Source organism: Platichthys flesus, chromosome 23 (genome assembly GCF_949316205.1).
Source record: "Platichthys flesus chromosome 23, fPlaFle2.1, whole genome shotgun sequence".
NCBI classification, from domain to species: Eukaryota; Metazoa; Chordata; class Actinopteri; order Pleuronectiformes; family Pleuronectidae; genus Platichthys; species Platichthys flesus.
The window spans coordinates 14,292,727-14,311,861 of record NC_084967.1 but is presented as its reverse complement, the minus strand read 5'-3'; the positions used below and the strand labels follow the sequence as shown (position 1 = coordinate 14,311,861).

The following is a 19,135-nucleotide window of genomic DNA, read 5'->3' as shown; positions in this document are numbered from 1 at the left end:
CCGCCCCCCCCCCCCCGCCCTCTAGAGCGAGGCCCGGAGAAGAAACCTTTCATTCTGAAGTACGTCTCTGATAAACCTTATATGTCATTTGTGCTCTGTAGGAAAACAGGAGCGTAGCCCTTTGACATAAGCCGTGTGAAGAGGAGCCCAACTAGCTCTGCCGGCACATGGTGATCATGGAGGATGGAGTCGCTCTATGAGACGGAGGGACACGGGGACACGGGGACGGACGCCCATGCACGTGCACAGGAATTCATTTGGCTTGTTAAAAAAAAAATGTGTTATGATGTTATTAAAACTGTGGAGACCGGTGTGCACAGTGTGAAATGAGAGTGTTTACACCCGGCGGCAGGTTCTCGTCTGGGACGCTCAGATTCCTGCGGCGGGGCCTTTGGCTGACCTGCCCCCCCGATCGGCTGAGACTTCTCCAAACATGGTCCACACACGCAGGCCCGAACCGCTCGCTTTGGGTTTTGTCACCGACACACAACCAACCCCCAGCATGACTACAGAGCCAAGATTATCCGCTTCATAAGGACACCTCGGGGTCTCTCAGCCAGCACCCCCCCCCCCGCGTTGTCTCTCTCGTTCTATTATAAGCCCTCGTTCTCTCCTATCACCCATTCCCCCCCCCCGGTTTGAAACACCTGATACAACCGTTTTGTTCTTGTCTGTTCGACAACTTGGCAACACAAGCGTGGAGGGGGAAGGGGGGAGGGGAAGGGGGGGGGAGGCGAGCACTTTACGGGAACTTTGCTCCTGTTGCTCAGAGTGAATGGCATGCAGATAACCACAGGGAGCACTTGTGATGCATCTCGCCTGTTTCCCGCTCCTGGAGGTGATAAAGTGCCGTCGCCTTCCATCAACCCCCCGGGGGCCAGCCGCTCGGAGCCGGACCCCGGGACCCCGGGACCCCCGGCCCCCGCTGGAGCCGAGAGCCACTTACGCTCCTGCTGGCATCGCTCACACGACAGCTTAGCAAAGAGATTAATCAGATATTCTGGGAGGCTCTTCGCCCGGGACCGAGACGTGTGACGGATCTCAACCAGACACGGCGCCGCTTATCACCGGGACGGGGGGGACGGGGGGACGGGGGGGGGACGGACGCTCGACTTTGGACGGACGCCAAACATGGAATCGTCCATGAACGTGCACGAGTGGTTTCAACTCTATTCTGATTTTAGAAGAGTTTGTATTAAGACCTAAAGATGTTGTTTGGTTGTTTCCTGGTGTTGTGTCCTTTACTTTGTGATATTTCAACTTTAATCTGAGTGAAGGACTTGAACATCTCTTCCATGACTGATGCACAGCTACACGTGAGAGTTTCTAGATTTAGCTTTTAGCTGCCGGTAGCAAGCGAATCAATTTAAATGTCATGTGTGTGTGCGTTACAGATGTGTAACTTCAATGCATGGATGTCTACCCTGCACAACTCTGCACGTAGAGGATCTGCACAGTGTATAAAGCAGCTGCAGTGTAATAACTGCAGGGCAAAGACACAGAATTCATTATAGAAGGAGCTAATGAATGTATATGTCGAATTTGCATTTTATGAACTCGAACGAGACGGTAACAGGATCGGGACGGAGCCGAGCACAAAGTGGGACAAGGGGGGGGGGGGGGGGGGGGGCAGGCTGAGCGTGTAATGGGCCGTGTTTAATCTCAGATGTAGGTGTTCCACGTCGTCCCGTAATCTGATCAGCCTCATGGTGAGTTTTCATTATAGGATCTGTCCCAGATCTCTCGTTGAGGAAGAGGAGGAGGAGGAGGAAGAGGAGGCCTTGAGGAGCTCCACGAGGCCCCCCTCCCCCCCACACACTCCCCATCAGGCGCTGCGACAACGCACAGCTCCTGCATATTCATCACTCCAGCTGATGAGTGTACATTAACGTAACGGGGAATCGTCTAATAGTGTGAAATGACGGATGACGAGCGTGAACACACAGAACATGTCTCACAGTAAATTGATTTTCTCATTTCTTTTTTTTTACATTTTGTTTTTTTAAATGAAACTGTTTACGACTTTTAATCTAAGAGAATGGATTGTTTATCACGTTTAAATGAATTAACTCTCATGCATCTTTTAAACATGGAAAGGAGATGGTTCACGAACACATGGTAAGACGCAGAAGTAGCCCTTTAATCAAATCACCAGGTGCCAACCTGGGATCAGAAGTAAACTCCAGTCTTGGAGTGCACACACACACACACTCACTCAATCACTCACACACACTCACACTCAGTCCTAATCAGTACACACTGTGGAATCAATCCACTAATCACACGGATCAAACCACTTCCCTCACTAAGCCACAGACACACACCAAAAAAAGAGAAATTAAAAAACGAGGCCTTCTCACAGCTCTGAGCTCCGACCCTTTGTTTCCCTGCTTGACTCCTCTCAGGGAAGAACAACTGGACAGCATGTTGTCTTAATGGCGCCCGGACACAAACAGACGTCCTGTCAGCGGTCGTACGAGCTGGAGTGAGTCTGTGCAGAGGAGAGAGTGACACTGAACAGTCCATATTGTGTAATGTAGGTCCGACTGTTTTCATCCCCCTTCAAATCCTCTCTTAACCATTTTTCTTGATTTCTCTGAATAACTCTCGTTCTGTTAAACGTGGGTCATGTGAGCAACCACTTCTTAGCTTCTAACTTTGACACTTAAGGTTTTATCTCATTAAACAAGTGAGATGTGATCATTTGTGAGATTTCTGTGCTGGCAGGTCGATTCTTTAACATTCTTACTTCCCTCAGTCTCTATGCTAAGCTAAGCTAACAGCCTCCAGGTCTAAGCTTCATGTTTATGGTCGTGTGTGGTATCGATCCTCTCATCTAAGTCTTTTTACGAAGAGAGTGAATGATGGTATGTCCCAAAATGTTGGACTAAACCATTGGGACACAAACTAGGAGTCATCCGATGGTATTTGCAGCCTAATCTTTCCCCTATGAATAAATACTGTACCGCAAAGTGTGGATCAATATCCTGCATGCATGTTAAATTCTAATTTATAATCACACAAAATAAGAAAAGCCTTTCTGACTGTCCACTGCTCAAAAAGCCTGATTGGACGTTTGCACCAACACATGTGCTCAGTGAGGTTATGTAACCAGGACACTGTTTACTCTGCTGAATCGTTTCTAAATGTCATACTTTCAAAATCTGTGAGCACAAACAAATTGCTTTCCCCTCGATGCTTTTTGGGTTGAGACATTTTTCAAAACCTGGTCAAAAGACTTGCTACTTATCTTTCTGCAGGAGAACGTGAGAAGTTACAGATTTCGTTTTTTTTATGTGGAATTTTGGCACAAACTTTAAATTCAAATTCATCTCCTGCAGCCGGTCCCACCGCTCTGCAACGCTGACAAGTGCTGCTCTGATACATTTCTACATCTGTTGCGTGTTGATGGGAACTTTGTCGCCTTCCGAGACTTAATGTGACAACGTCGGGGGCAAAGCTACGCGAGCTGCCTCCTTGCTATTCTCCCTGCTGCTGGTTGGAAGTGTCAAGGTGATGATGGTGATCACAGAAAGAAGGCAGGCAGACGGGCGCACGTGTGTGTGCACGCCTATGCTCAGAGCCTGCACACACCCACATGTGCACACACACACAGATAAGAGTATACACTGATATGTACAGGTATCTACAGGTATCTTTACTGAAGTTCAAACTTTTGAGGTTTGTAAATTCAGTCAGCCCTATTTCCCCAGTTTTGAAGTTTCCTTGTTTTTGTACGGCCTAGATCTTCCTCCGCTTTTTTTTAATGTTTTTAAATCCCTTTCATCTGCTATACACACCCTCGTTGTTGTGGAGTATACAACTCTTAATATTACTGATTCTATTTTTCCCCACAACCGTCCTTATTTACGCTGCTTCTGCACAACACGTCTCAACACAACTGGGGTCAGTTGAACTTGTGTCGAGTGCTACAACCGGTTATTGAGAGAGAAAGTGGTGAACTAAAGATAAAATGGAGGAAAGTAAAATTTTAAAGATACTCTTCATCATCACGCGCACAAACCCCTTATCACAGACGCACATAAACATGGATGGCATGGACACACAAACACCTTCACGCATACATGCACAACGCCTTCCTCCCATGTGTCCCGTGTTTATCTGGCGGACCGAATATTCTTGTACTGGCAGAGGAGGAGGTGTTTGAATGTCTTCTTGAACGTGGCGTTGCACAGAGCGTAGCAGGCCGGGTTGATGGTGCTGTTGATGTAGCACAGCCAGTAGCCGATAGTCCACATTGTGTTGGGGATGCAGCTGGAGCAGAAGGTGTTGATGAGCACCATCACATTGTAAGGAGTCCAGGTGGCTACGAAGGCGACCAGGATGGCCATGATGGTGCGGGTCACTTTTTTCTCCCGTGATGGCGGCGCCTTCTTCTTCTTGGGGGGCTGCTTCGTCATCTTCACGATCTTTCGCGCCACGTGGTTCTGCCGCTCGGAGGCCGGCACGATCTCAACGGTGGCGTTGGACGCCGTGTAGCAGTCGCTCTTGGGGGATTTGGTCTTGATCTTGATGCAGGTCAGCTTGGACGCCCCGGCCTTGGCTCGCTGACGTGGGGGCAGCTGGCTCGTCTCGAGGCTGGAGTTGGCAGTGGACGGCACCACCTCCTCGTCCCTCTGATTGGACGCGGCCGCGCTCCCCGATGTGGAGTCGTTGGAGCTCTCCTTCTCCTCTCCAGGAGCACAATTCTCTCTTGCCCCTTCATCTCCTTCTGGTTCTCCCTCTGCATTTGAGGAGGGTCCTTTACCATTTTGCAGTTTGCCATCATGCTCGTGGGCCCCGGCGTCAGAGTTTTGGATCTGGGAACGCACCGCCACCTCCCCTGGCACGTTGTTGTTGTTGGGTTTTGGCGTGTTGTTCCTCCTCTGGCCAGGTGACAGGGGTTCGGTGGTGGCTCCTGACGGCTTGCGGGTATCCTTCTTCACGCGGCTCTTGCTCGCCCTGGAGATCTGCCAGTAGAGCTGAATCATGATGATGACCGGCAGGTAAAAGGCGGTGCCGAACGTGACGGCGGCGTTGGAGAAGAACTGGATGTAGCACTCTCTCTCCGGGACCGTCCTCCCGCCGACGATGAACTGCCAGAAGAGAATGGCGGGCGCCCAGAGCACGAAGGACAGGACCCAGGCTCCAGCGATCATCATCCCTGCCATCTTGGTGGTCCGTTTGACCGGGTAGCTCAGGGGCTTGGTGACACAGAAGTATCTGTCAAAGCTGATTATGAGGAGATTCATGACAGACGCGTTGCTGACAACATAGTCCAAGGCCAACCACAGATCGCACACCACGGGGCCCAGGGGCCAGTAGCCTATCACTATGTAGACTGTGTACAAGTTCATGGAGCACAGTCCGATAATTAGGTCAGCGCAGGCGAGGCTGAACAAAAAGTAGTTGTTGACCGTCTGTAAGTTCCGGTTGACTTTGATGGAAAGCATGACCAGGATATTTCCAATGACCGTGACCAGGCTGAGGGAGCCGGCCACCAGCACGATGAACACCACCTCCACGGTCTTGTAGGCGCTCTCGCTCGCGGCCACGACTTCTGTGTCATTGTCTAACCCTAACCCTTCGGAGGCATTCCAGTAGGTGAAGTTGAATACATCCATGGCATTTGGTCTTTTGTTGCCACCTCCTACTCAGATGGCACCTACGAGAAGAGAGACACAAAAGAGAAGAGAAGAATCGTGGTGAGGACTGTGTCGGCTTCAGGGTTTTTACTTATCTCAAGAATCTTTCATTGCGTGTACAATAGAGGGGATGTGAAGATTATGTGACTGAATTCCACTCAGAAATTTCTCCACCCTCTTTTCTCTGTGCAGAAGTCGAGTGAATGGACTTGACTGTGTTTAGATTGTGCTTTTCCAGTCTCATCAACCAACCAGTCACAACACCAACACCTCACATTCATACTCAGAGCTTTTTCTATTACGCACCATTCATACAGTATTAGTTCGGCTGTCAGGGGACATTCGGGTCTCAGCGTCTTGCCCAAAAAGACACTGTGGACAAGCCGGGGATCAAACTACAGACCCCACATCTGCCTCCTCAGCCTCGGGCACCCCGGAGCACATCTGGAATATATTCAATATGCATAACAAATGATGTCAGGGAAGATTATAAATGAGGCAGGGGTTCATTCTAAAATCTAAACATATTCATCTAATAACCAATAGTATGTGAAGTCTTACATCAGTTTGTACCTCGTCGAAAAACCCATTAAATAATTTTAATACGCATAAATAACACAATTCCATCAAACCCCTACTTTGTTGTAAAAAAAAAAACATTGAGGTGCACATTAATGAAAAATGAGGTGTGAACATAAGGAAACAAGTGAAATGAAGATGTCACATCAATCTTCTCAACGCAGATAAAGCACAATTACTTTCAAACTAAAATCAGTGGAGGGGAGATGTTATTTCCTCTCTGGACAAACGAGTTCATTAAAATGATTAATTTTTGGTGTTTCCAAATACAGAGTTTGAGCCAAGAAGTTGAACCTGGAACCACAAAACAGGCACAGGAAGTTCATCTGTGTGTTTAAAGCACCTCTGCTGCCTGTCTTCAGTGCAGCTGATGGGCCTTTGGAGATCAATCCTCCCTCCACCACCGAGTCTGCACGACCAAGAGCTCGGTAAAGACTTTAAAAGGAATTATTGACAATATTGGAGAAGACGTTTTATCTTCAAAAGGTCTATTTCCAACTGGCACTTAAAAATTCTCCTCGTACGGCACTCGAAAAATCCCTTTGATCCCAGAGTGGCCCGCTAGTTCTCGTTTTTTAACCTTAAACACTCGCCTGCGTCTACAAGCTCGCTTTGATTCATAAACTGAGCTTTGATATCAGGACGAGTGAGGTTTGTCTTCTCAGCGTCCTCGGCTGGGACACGACTCCCACAGCCTCATGGTTCAGAGTTGACGGAATGCTGCCACTTCTCAGTTTGACGTGAATATTATCAGGCTGGTGAAAACTAAATTGGCGTTAATGTTAGTTAATGGTAGATTCAATGCCAGCTGGGAGAGATAATTAATGGACAGATTATCAAAGCTTTTTTTTAAAGGCTCCTTCTGACTCTGACTCGTTCTTATTACCTGAATCAATACAGTTTGTTGATGTTGTAGTAAACCGGTGCAGAGACCGTTCTAAAACTGCCTGTGACCCTCGGTAATCCAGCCACGGCAAAGTAAAGACCTGCTGCTGAACCCTGGAGCTGCTCCACCGCGGCTGTTCACCTGTTTAATCAAAGTTCAGTGAAGCTCGCCTCCGAACGCAGAACCTTCAACTGGAGAACCAGTCGCCGCTGACCTTTTCGTGACCGAGCTGTTGTCACGATCAAAATTTAAGTCGCACTTAAGTCACTTCTTGATTCAATTATTCATTATGAATGCGTTGTGACCAAATTCACACCTTAACAAGACATTTGGCAAGTGTGAAGCCGATAAGATGAATGGTTCCTCGAGATGTGTGAGAACAGACAGATTTCTGGAATGAAAAGACTCAAGTGCTGAGAAATACTTTAGGTCTGAGGTGTATATTTGAAAATACATTTGTTTGACTCTTTTGCTTAAAAGCACAAATCTGTGAAGCTTATATTTTTTTGTCTATGTTCGGAAATTCTTCGTTTTCTTTCCATCTCAGTATTTAAAATTCTCACAACTCGAATGACATTTATACAACTTGATTTGTGGACAATAGATTGACCATCTAAAGGAGTCGGACACTGTGACAGTGACGCATCGCACTGAATGCTAATGAAGTGTTACGGGTGACGCGCCGCTGCAGCCGAAGAGCTGTCATGTCCAAGACTTTGCCATTTCAAGCTTAAGGTCTTAAACAGTTGAGTAACGAGAGAACATTCACTTATCTGCCGTGCCAGAAATCCCTAATCATTGCATTAGGCATGGAGCTAAGCTGCCCTAATCCCCATAAAATGTTCAAGTCCACCATTTTATATTCAAAAACACCAACAATACCCGATGGGACACACTTGTGGCTCGCTCGAGACAAGTGGATTAGAGACAGTAAAGTGGATCAGTGTAGATGGTCGTAGCACAGAGGAGGCAGTTAACTCCCCGCGCTGCTCTTTGTCCACCTCCTGCTGCCATAAGCCTCGTCCCACACCTGCAATCTCTGCCACAACACAGCAAAAAGCTGCGCCCCAGACTGGAGTCAGCTAAAAGATGCACAAATCCCCTTTTTAGCTCAATGCGGACAGCTGCGGTTTTCAAAAGGTCCCACGGGACGACCGGGGGTTGGCTCTAAAGCCTCCATCCACACTGAGTCATGTTAGCATGAAGCTACTGCAGTAAAAGGACTTGTGAGCCTTCCAGGAAAAGCAAGGGCACATTCAATCTTAACATATTTTACTAAGGTAAGAACGACATATCGGCTCAAACAAGGCAAAGCACACACACAGGATTCGAATGCACGGGACGCACTGGGTCTGCCTCTTGTGCCTGTCAATGGTTCAAACTGGGAGCGTGTCTGCTAGGTGCCCGCTGCAAATGGTTTGCCTTTGAGAATGGCCACAGAATTTATAATATGATGTAATACATGTCATTTTGTTGTGACAGTTTAAGAAAAAAAACAAAAAAAGGCTGCAGGTTACAGGTCCGAAAAACATGTCGCAATAAAAGCCGTTGGAATAAATGGATTCAGTGAACAGAGGCTCTACAGAAATGTGTACAGGAGGTGTTGCAGATACTTATGGATGTTGAGTCGATAGTAAAGAACGTGAAACTGTGGTGAATGATAATTTTGACTCTTTATTTTACCGATAGAGCAGCTCATCAATATGTTCACCGATATAAATATGACTAGAAATCACTCCGCAAGACATTTTGAAAGGATTCCTGCTGATATATGCTGACACACTGTGAACAGGGAAAACTTCCAACAACTTCAGTGTTGACTGGTAACACAACCTGGTTCCTTATCCCAGCCCGCTGAGCACGAGTGCAGCTGCCGTCGCCCGGGGGAGAGCGGCAGTGGCACTTTAAGCAAACAGCAGCCATCAATCACAGATCCTCCCCGCGAGTCTCAGTACGACGGTGCTGGAGCAGCCGAGTGACGCCTCCGTCATCATCTCCAGAGGAAAGAATATTAAATGAAGAGTTTGTCTCTGACGTCAGAGTTTGCCGCATTCACCGTCCTCCCACCAATCCTGAGTTTGACCCTTTTTGTTTTAAGTGTATTAGAAGAAGAAAAGGAATAAATGAGAGAAGCCAGACGCTGCCATGGGAGGAAGTGAATAAATGAGCTTGAGTATTGTTGAGTGTTCGGACTTACGTATTCCTGGCGCTGGCTCACTAGAGCTGAAAATTGCTTCTGCCCTCTGGGAACCAGTAAAGGGCCGAGCCTCACCCCCGTTCTTTACAACTCAGGTCCTCGCTTTGTCTTATGTCCCACACTCCGGTCAGACGTCCACCGTGCACAAAAACAATTATTGTATTTTTGCTTGAATTGGCGATACCTGCTTTGCCTTTTCACTTGAAGCTGAATAACGACCTTCGGGGGGGGATGGTCAACAGGTGCTGCACTTCTGTTGCCGCAGCCTTGAGGATGAATGTGAGAAACACTGTTTTCAGATGTGGCAGCTGTGTGGATGCATTTAGCCGCCTCCCTAGTGTCCAGAATCTTATTCCCCACCTCCGAGCACTGATCCAAGGCAAAGCCCAGGGCACCTGCCCCCTGCTTTCTGATGATTACATGCATTTCCATCGCCGGGCCTCTCCGTGGGAGCGTGTGGGGTTAGGCCTTCGTTTACTCCCTGTTTGCAGAGAGGCATGACCGGAATGCAAAAGCTATCATCGCCACATTACACCGAGTGGCTGCAGCTCTTTTTCTGTGCTCCTCTCAAATGGTGTTTTTTCAGTTCACGGATATAAGCAAGTATTAAAAATAAAAAGAAGGAAATCACTACTTCCCCTTGCTCGAGATCAAACCGACTACGGTCAAAACAAAAACACAGATGCCAGCAAATTGAGAGAGAATATGTTAATGAATCTGTGTCGATGAGATTTAATGTGGGCAGGTAAGAGAAGTCTTTTTACCGCCTACATCCATTTGGACGATTTCAGATTAACATGCTGCTATAGGGTATATACTATCCCAAGTATATATTCAAAAAACAACTGTTTACAGAGAGGCTGTCACTACTGACAAGGACCCCCCCCTCCCCCACCCCACCCCATCCCACATACACACACGAGAAAATGTACACAAATACTGGAAGGCAATGTTTGGCAGGAAATGAAAAAGGTTCTGATAACCATCGAGGCGTCACGCTGTCCCAGTATGTGATGAAACATGGCTATCAAAACCATCCAGATCTAAAGCTGGAGCATAATTACACATTTGCATTCACTTGCGAGGCCTCGAAGGAATCAGACGGCGAAGGACAGATCTGCCCGCGGTGTAAATACACAGGCAGGATTGTTGGAAACCATTTATTCATCCATTTTCAGCCACTTATTTGGCTCACGATGACAGGGGGCGTCCTCCTCCCTGAGCCTACAGCTTCTACCTGGGTAATCCTGGGGTGTTCCCTGCCCAGAAATAAAATGTAACCCCCCCTCCCCCCTCTCCTGGATCCCAACCAGAGGGGAGACTCAAGGGGGGCACCTCCAAAGGGAACACCCCCCTCAGAGGCATCCAGGTGAAAACAACGGGCTGTTTTTCAACTCAAGAGCAGCCGCTCTGCTTAAAGCTCATTCTGGACGTCTGAGCTCCTCCTTCAGGGTGATTTGAATAATATAGGTTCCATATTATGTAAATGTCACTGTTTGTTTCAAAGCATAGAGCCTATTCCAAGGGATTTTTCTCAGAGCAGGCCCTGGACAGACATGAACCAAATATTTATCACTCAGCCTCCCACTGTAGAGGCCCTGGCTCCAGGAGGAGGTTTCCCAGGTTCATTAAATTCTAACAATCCCAGCTAATCTCTGCCCCTCACCCATAGGCCCGGTCCGTCTTGAGAGGCCGCACCAGGAGTTATTTCCCGGTGACACCACAGCTCACCGGGTCACAGAAGCACAACCTAACGCGAGGTTATGACTCAAGGAGGCCGACTGTCAAAACCAATATCAAGCGGACTGAAAGGATGTAATTACAGCCCGACACCTCTCCTCCTTTGCAGGTGTGACACAGCCTCTCAAACCCAGAACCTCTTCCGGCAGTGCTTGTGTTAAGTGGGCAGGAGGCGAGCGGTGTTAATGGAGAGTTAACGAGCAGGAAATGGCTTCCAAGCGGGTGGAAAAAAACAAGCTGTGATAATCTGCAGAGTCGACTGCTCAAGAGTTTCCCCAGAGAGCCTGTAGGTGGCCGTGTGCCACTGTGCGCCAGGCGAGGGGGAAGGAGTTTGTGTGTCAGTGTGTGTATGCACATATATGGATTGAAAAGGGGGGGGGGGAGGGGGGGGTGTTATGAATACAGGTATTGGTCAAACCCTTTTTCATCTTCGGTCTAATGCGGTGAACCAATTCAAAACACAGTGGCTGCTCCGCTCCTGCCTCATTTCTGTCTGCAGCCCACAACTCTTCCCCCGTGACCTTCAGGTGCCTCTTCACAGAAATGATATACACACGGATTTACCACAAATTATCCTCGGCGTTGCCCGGGTGTCGTTTTTAAGGTGCCCTCTGCGCAGCTACTCCCCCCCCCCCCCTGCAGAGAAGACTCAGATCGGCCTCTTGATAGTGCAGCTACTTTGCTTTTGCAGCCTCCGACGCACGTCTGTGAAAAAGGAGCCGTTTCAAATCGAGTCAATTTCCTGCTGTCATGTAGCAGCTCCGATTGAACAAACATCGTCACGCCACCTACCTCAGACGCTCGCCCTCTCTGCCTCTCACTTCACATTAAACGTTTTCATGTCTCACAAATAAGCGAGCGGAGAGTGAGAAACCCTGCACAGCACGGATCCTCTGTTGATTTGGCTTTAATTAGCAGATTTCCATTTTTCTAATCATATTCGAGCTTCTCACGAGGGGAAGCTGTGGCCTTATCTGCTTCCCCACTTAGAGCGATGTCTTATTATAGTTTAAGTAACATCCGCTAGGTTTCCCGTAATCAAGGGCGCTTTCACGATTACCTTTTTTGGCCTGAACCTTTTGGACTTTTAAATTTAAAAGAGGGTCTCAGTCCAATTGAACTGGATTGTTGGCAGGATAAAACATTTTCCTGGCTAGTTCAGAGTTTTGGAGCAGAAGTGATTTGTGGGATTGCAAACAGTCTTATCCTCCGACGATAAATATTTTGAAAAACAAGGATTTAATTTAGCTTATATGAAAACCATGATATTAAAGGGGCAGTTCCAACTAGTTAAAAGTGGAATAGACAACACTGCAACGTCAAACGCAAATAAGTCTACAAACCAGTCACAGTAAAGGTAGACGCAGTCCAGAGAGGTGACCCATGTTGTCTGCTCCCTTAATTCGATTGTGAATCCAAACTAAATCAGCTCGAATGGAATAATGTAGACGAGGAAACATGGCTTTCATGTCCCAGGTGTGTTGAGCTGATACCTGACAAACACTCAGCAGCTCTGAAACAAGCTCTAATCACCACACAGACACATTAAGGAACATCTGGTCGGTGAGTCACTTCTCCGGTGAAGACGGCTGCCAGCCCATGACAGACATCCTGCATGTGTGTCTGTGTGTGTGTGTGGGGGGGCTGATCGCTGCAGCGGGTGACTGATGTGAACGTGTGCGATCCAACACTCACACGTGGAGAAATCCTTTGAGCTGGAATAAGTGCATTGACATTTCCACGGATATATGTTCACTTTTGATTATCTCATGTGTTCTGCCTGGTGTGGGCAGAAATAGAACATTGCTGATAGTTCCTGGATGATACAGTGAGTTCCTCTCCCTCAACGCCTCGTCCTCGACACGCCCGCTGAGTGCCAGGCTCAGATAACACCGAGGAAATGGAGTCATGTTATATCTGGCAAAACGGTGTCTTACCATATTGTGGCGATCAGCGAGGAACATCTCCTTAGTAATGTACCCTCCATTAGCATCACACTATAGCCGGTTTCCCTCTATATTACCTCCGGGACCGCCCCCGCTGTCTCCCTGCTCCTTCACACCATGCATTTATTACCGAATCCACACGGAGCACGGACACGGGTGCACCCTCCACCGAGCCGGTGCACTTGGTAATCGCTCTCCGCAGGTGGAGCAGGGAGCTGCTCGGCTGGTGCTGCTCGGGGACTTCCTCTCCCAGGCTTTGTTCAATTAAACCCTGCTCTCAGAGCCGCTGCCACCTCTGAACAAGTGGATAGTGTCACATTGCCTTGTGTGGCAATATGAAGTAAAGTGATGGATATGTGCGACTGACACACACAACACACACACACACACTTGAGTTTAGATGTGCTGAAGAGTTTGACACATCACCACTAAGAGGATTCAAATTTAAATATGACTCAGCAGCCGGTGCAAACAAATGGAAAGGTCACCTATTAATGTGGTCGCCTTTGAATAATGAGATCGGGTTATGCAATCGAGCTCACGGGCCCGTGCACAGCGAGCCGGCGTGCAGACCGACTTCGTGACCGGACACGTTGCCTCAGGCCCACGGGCAATCAGAGCCGCACACCTCTGACAGGAGTGTGTTCAGAGGGTCTGACCCGTTAGCGTCACTCTCGAAAAAGGTTCAACTGCCTCTGAGAACAGTGTCAAGCACATGGGTTTTGGACGAGTCGTGTAAAATGTGATGTTACACACAAGCCGGCTGCCGAACACTTGAAGCTCATCGTAGTCGAGTTCTGTCTCGAGAGCAGCTGTGAATAATCCACTCCGCCGGACGCTGGCTTTACTTAAATCCCCCACAAAAAAAATATGAATAACAAGAGGAGGTTTCACTGATGAATTCAAGCAACTGCTTCTCGAAAACTCACTGTAAGCACAATTTTTGAATATATTGTATTTCTGAAATACACTGATGTCGCAGCCTGTAGCTTTAAGCCCATTAATCTCACTCTCCCTGTCGAATGGACTTAGTTCTGGAATCAGCTTCTTCCAGGGAGAGTCTCGCCTGCTCCTCTGCCTCAAAAACATTCACCGGTATGAAACCCTCCGAACGTTCTCCATCCCGAGGAGATGATGGATGCCGCTGCCAGTCCCCCCCCCCCCATCCCCCAGCATGATGGTGCTCCTTCGCTCTCACACTCTCTGAATCAGCGTGCCTGCCTAAGCACTCTTAATTGTTCAACCCTGCACCCCCCCCCCCCCCCATCCTCCTTCCCCTGTATGTGTCCTGCCTGTGATGTGATCACGCCGGCACCAGCTCTCCATAGAAAGCCGCGGTGCTCATTAAGATAGGGAACGATAGCAAAAATGGGGAAAGGGATGAGATAAGTGTGTGTGTGTGTGTGTGTGTGTGTGTGCCTGTTGGATTTGTTCCACTTCACTGTTTCTGTGTTTCACCGCCCATCCCCCCCCCCCCCCCCCCGCCCCCATGCCTTCCTCCTATGATTCAGGGTTTAGTAATAAAAAGCAGAGCTACATTGCCCTTGGACACTCTGTTCTATTTACAGTACCTGTTCTCGACCTGAATAATATAAGCAGAAATTAGAGAATGTTGTGTAACTCTATGTTGTGTAGGCAGACGATATCCAACTGTCACTCTCTCCCGCCAGATGATCACGGCACAGAGCGCTGCTCGTCTCGGACGCAGCCACCTCGAGAAAAACATGCAACTAAATGTCCAAGACTGAAATCGGGTCGAAATCCAGACCATATGGCAACTTTTAGCACTTTGCACTTTAGAACATGACAAAAGTCTAACCTGACTCAGTTTGCCATTTCTTAGGTCTAGCCTCAAGCTGCCGTCCAGTAGGCCTCCCCTCTGGCTCACCTTGTGTTTGATGGAGGTCACATCCCACTGCTCACTGACCTCTACTGGCTACACACAACTCTAAATCAAATGCTTGCTCACAGAGAGAATTCTGGGTCTGCACCACAAGTTTATCTATTTTTAAAAGATGAATCATCCTCTTCACAAGCCAATTTCAATGGTTCTCTAATGGTAAAATGAACTTTGATCTTATCTGAGACATCACATCCTCTCCCAGCACCTCACACACCAGAACATTTCAACCTGATCTCCTTCCATTTTGTCTTCTTGAAAAGAAGCAGTAATTAGAGCCTCCTCCTCCTCCGAGGACTCGCACCGTAACGAGGCTCGAGTGTTGCTTCTCCTCCGAATGAGTCAGTTCAAATAGTGATGGGAACTAAAGTTGTTTGCATTCTCTCCGCTCTACCCACGTTGTTTAATGCAGCCGTTAAACCGAGAGCCAGGAGACTGTAGCAAGCTGTCTGCGTCGGTGCAGCGTTGTGGGACTCGCGGTCCAAGAGCCACCGGTGTGTGACGGCTCTCCGCGGTTGTTTCGCTTGCCGAGGGGATCTGTCTCACTCGTAAAAGGGGGGGGGGGGGGGGGGGGGGGGGGCAACTTTCGGCTTGTGTCAGATAAGACGGGAATGCGATGTGCCGCAGCCAGTCACAAGTGGCCGTCAGCATCCCCGGGCAGTAATCTGAAAGTCTGAGGCTCGGTGGTGTCGCCGAAAATAAAGCTGACAGAAGCTTATCCCCCCCCAGCAAGTCAACCTTGATCCAAATAACAGATGCGGCATGACCAGGACTCCGAGCATTCAAACCTGACAGCCTGTCCGATCCTTCGACAGGACCCACTTATGTGGCTTTCTCCGTTTGATTACCTTGTCACTGCTTCTGATTCGTCCACTTATCTCTTATCCTTTCACCTCGATGACTTCTCTAAAGGAGGAGGGGGGGGCGTCCATGGTTCTTTGACAGCTTCCGCATAACTTCCCATATGGGTCCTCTAAAGGATTAAATGTATGCCCCATTCTAAAAAAAGACGGGAGGGTATTTTTCTTCTCCCAACAATTATTGAATTAAATTAGCTCCCACCCTCCAAATCTCCACGATAATTCACAGCCATTATCATCAATTATACATGTTGTGCTGTATATTAAATACCCCCCCCGCTTCGCTATCTGCCCTGCTCTTATTTGCATCGCCTTGAGAGGCTGTCCCGCCCGGAATAACAAATCCATAATGGTGAATGCTAAGTTCGATTATGTTTGTGAAGTTTTTTTAAAAGTTAAATAATCATCACACGGGGGGGGATTTCATTCTGTGGAAAAAGCTTGACCGCATTTTGAGAGACAAGACGCATGTCCCTGCATCGCATTTGATTTATTTAAGCCATCTGTCTTTTCTCATATGCGTCGGCACGGCAAATTGATCGACACAAACAACATTGTGTTTTGCTTTTTTGCATACGACACACAATTTAGGCCCAACTTTTAAAAAGCTGCGTCCTGGACAACAACACAAATGTTAGGATGGTAAATTTGTCCCCAAACAAAAGCGGCTGATGTGAAAGGACAGCGGAAAAAACACACAAACAACATTGTGCATTTCATGTCCCATCCATTACAGAGGTGTCTTTCAATGAGCTGATAGAAGCACATCACACAACTGAAGGTGATACACAATGGTACAAAGCCACTGTTGAAGGAGGTGTCAACTGTGTAATTAGCTCTTTCCTCCCCCCCCCCCCTTTGCTTATCAACATCTCATTCCCTTGTGCTCTGAGTGACAGCTGCAGATTCCAGGGGAAACACGTCACCGGGAATTTGGTGCTTCAATGCAAAAAAAACAACACAACACCCTCTCTACCATTAAAATGCAGCTAATTGGAGTCTCTCATTGGCTGGAGCAACAACGGAGCTCCTAACTCGACATCCCATCAAAACACGGTGCCCAGAGCCAATCACGTCCCTCCATGTACTCAGTCATTAGCAGACATGGAACTAATGACGGTCATTTTGTTGACATTAGCGCACGCAGGAGAAGAACCGGCCCAGGGGAGCCGGCTGTCAAGTCCGATTCGGTTAATTGGTAAATTTTGATGTCATGTCGCTCGCAGCCAACAGCCAATGAAATCTGTGACCCAGTTTAAAAGAGGGTCACAGATTGTGCCTTACTGGTGGAGCGACACCAAACCAGTGAAACACTCAGATTTAACCCATTGCAAACATCTCATCTGATCAGAAGCATTAATCCACAGTGATCGATCTGAGTTCTGAACGGGGGCGGGGCTCGGACAGGCACAGACGTGGAGTGAGTGACTGACAGCTGGCTTCAGTAAAACTGACAACTGGATGATAACAGGAGCCTTGTAATGGAGTTTAACAAGGTCTGTGACAGCAGAGATAACTCACTACTGTCTTAGACACTAATGTTCCTGCACACGCTGCTGCTGGAGAAGAATCGAGAGAACGACTTTATTCAGAAAATAACACTGAGGAGTGGATCTCAAGGAATCTGCATTTGCATGTTTTATAGTGAGGTTGAAGTAACGTCTGCCTGTGCACTCTACTTTCTGCAAAGTCTAGATTGTTGATTGCAAAACTAGAAACTTGGATTCCTACTGGTAAATAATAATAACATCTAAAAACCACATTTATCTTTATGCATCACTTATCAAACAGAACAGAAAATTGCTATGTCCCTGTTCCTCGTTAACTCTCGTCCTGGAGATATTTTTATGAAAATGGAACTTCTGTTGTTTTTACATAAAGTGTGCAGTTGTCTGGTCAAAGTAAGTGAATGCAACTGGAAATCCTCTGGTTTTAAACATGAGGTGTTGTTCCAGACTCAGCACGGTCAAACAAAGAAGTGTAAATATATCATAATTTAACGAAATGACAATTTGCAAAAAATGCTCACGTCTTTATCCATTTCATATGAACAATTATCCCCCCCCAGGGGAATCCAAATTAACCAACTGCACCTTAACACAGAGGTGACACACACGCACCAGTGGTGACGTAGGGAGTTATGTTCCTCATCGGCCAAGTGAACAAGTCCGAAGTGTTTCAGCCCCCATTGAATTTATCTTCCAGTTCTGCCCTGAACAAGAATACGACATGTTTGACAAACTGTTAACAGACACAACTACTATCTCCAACAGTTTCTATCACACGTAGCTTTGACAGGAGTCTTGTGTGTTTGATGCTTATTCCACGCACCCCCCCATTTCAGCTTTTTACTGTGAATTAAAGATGTCAGTCGACCCCCCCCCTCCCCTCTCTCTGCCTGAGCACTCAGTCGGTGGCCGAGGTGACATCATCCGCACCGCAGGCACAGAAGAAGCTTACGGAGAATTTAGTCAATTGGGAAAATAAATATAAAAATGGTGACGTGCAGCCAGCACAACACATTTAGCTTCTACAGCCGAATTCATGCAACACAGTCACCCGCAGATTGCACATTAACACATTACCAGTGAGAATTTATACTTTGTCTGCACTGGTAAAGCTGATCCACGGCCATAAAACCATTATTGGTATATGATGAGTTTGCAAATTGAAAACCAAACAACTGGAACATGGGCTTTTGTTTGCAGGGCTCCATATGTTTGTTTGCATTGTTTTGTTCCCTCGGTGTAATTCCCTGTTATCTTGATTGGAAAACGTGCGAGTTAATGAAGCTGCCTCTGATGTGTCCAAGGGATTATTTGCCAACAGGCAAAATAAACACTCGTGGTGTAATCAGCCAAACAGGTAACAAGCCATTAAGTTGCACGAGGGGAAGACGGCACGAGCAGACAGACGGACGTACCACGGATGGGATATCGGACTTGTGACACAATTTAATACCTTTTGCTCTAATAAATGAACTGACTGAAACGCTTCTGTGTGGGTGCAGAACTTTTTAATTTAGAAATTAAGGATTGTGGAGCAGGAGGGATGGCTACAGGGCAAATTGAGATGTGTGTGATCTGTCCTTCAAATGGGATAAAGCTCTTTTCTGCAGATTCCCAGTCCAATGGGGTAAAGCAGACTTTAGAAATCCAAACGGAGGCGTCTTCAAAGTGGATCTAACGGAGGGCGAGCACAGGTTCAGGGTGTGAAAGCGATTTATACGAATTCAGATTAATTCAGATGAATCGTTCCCACATCTCTCTGCTCACACTTTGCCACGCTCTGTAATTCAACAGGAGGATTCTGATCCCTCTTCGTTGTGATTCGATTCAGACGACGGCTGGTTACACACCAGAACACGAGATAATTGACCCGA

General features: G+C 47.5%; 1 protein-coding gene across 1 annotated transcript in view; it reads right to left on the bottom strand.

Moving 5' to 3' along the window:
• Positions 1–1,641: 1,641 nt before the first annotated feature.
• Positions 1,642–19,135, bottom strand: part of chrm2a (cholinergic receptor, muscarinic 2a) — a 63,864-nt gene continuing 46,370 nt past the window's right edge. The window contains exon 3 of the mRNA XM_062383064.1: positions 1,642–5,665. Coding sequence (XP_062239048.1) covers positions 4,119–5,624 — 1,506 coding nt within the window. The 5' untranslated portion in view covers positions 5,625–5,665 and the 3' untranslated portion in view covers positions 1,642–4,118. The remainder of the gene's footprint in view (positions 5,666–19,135) is intronic.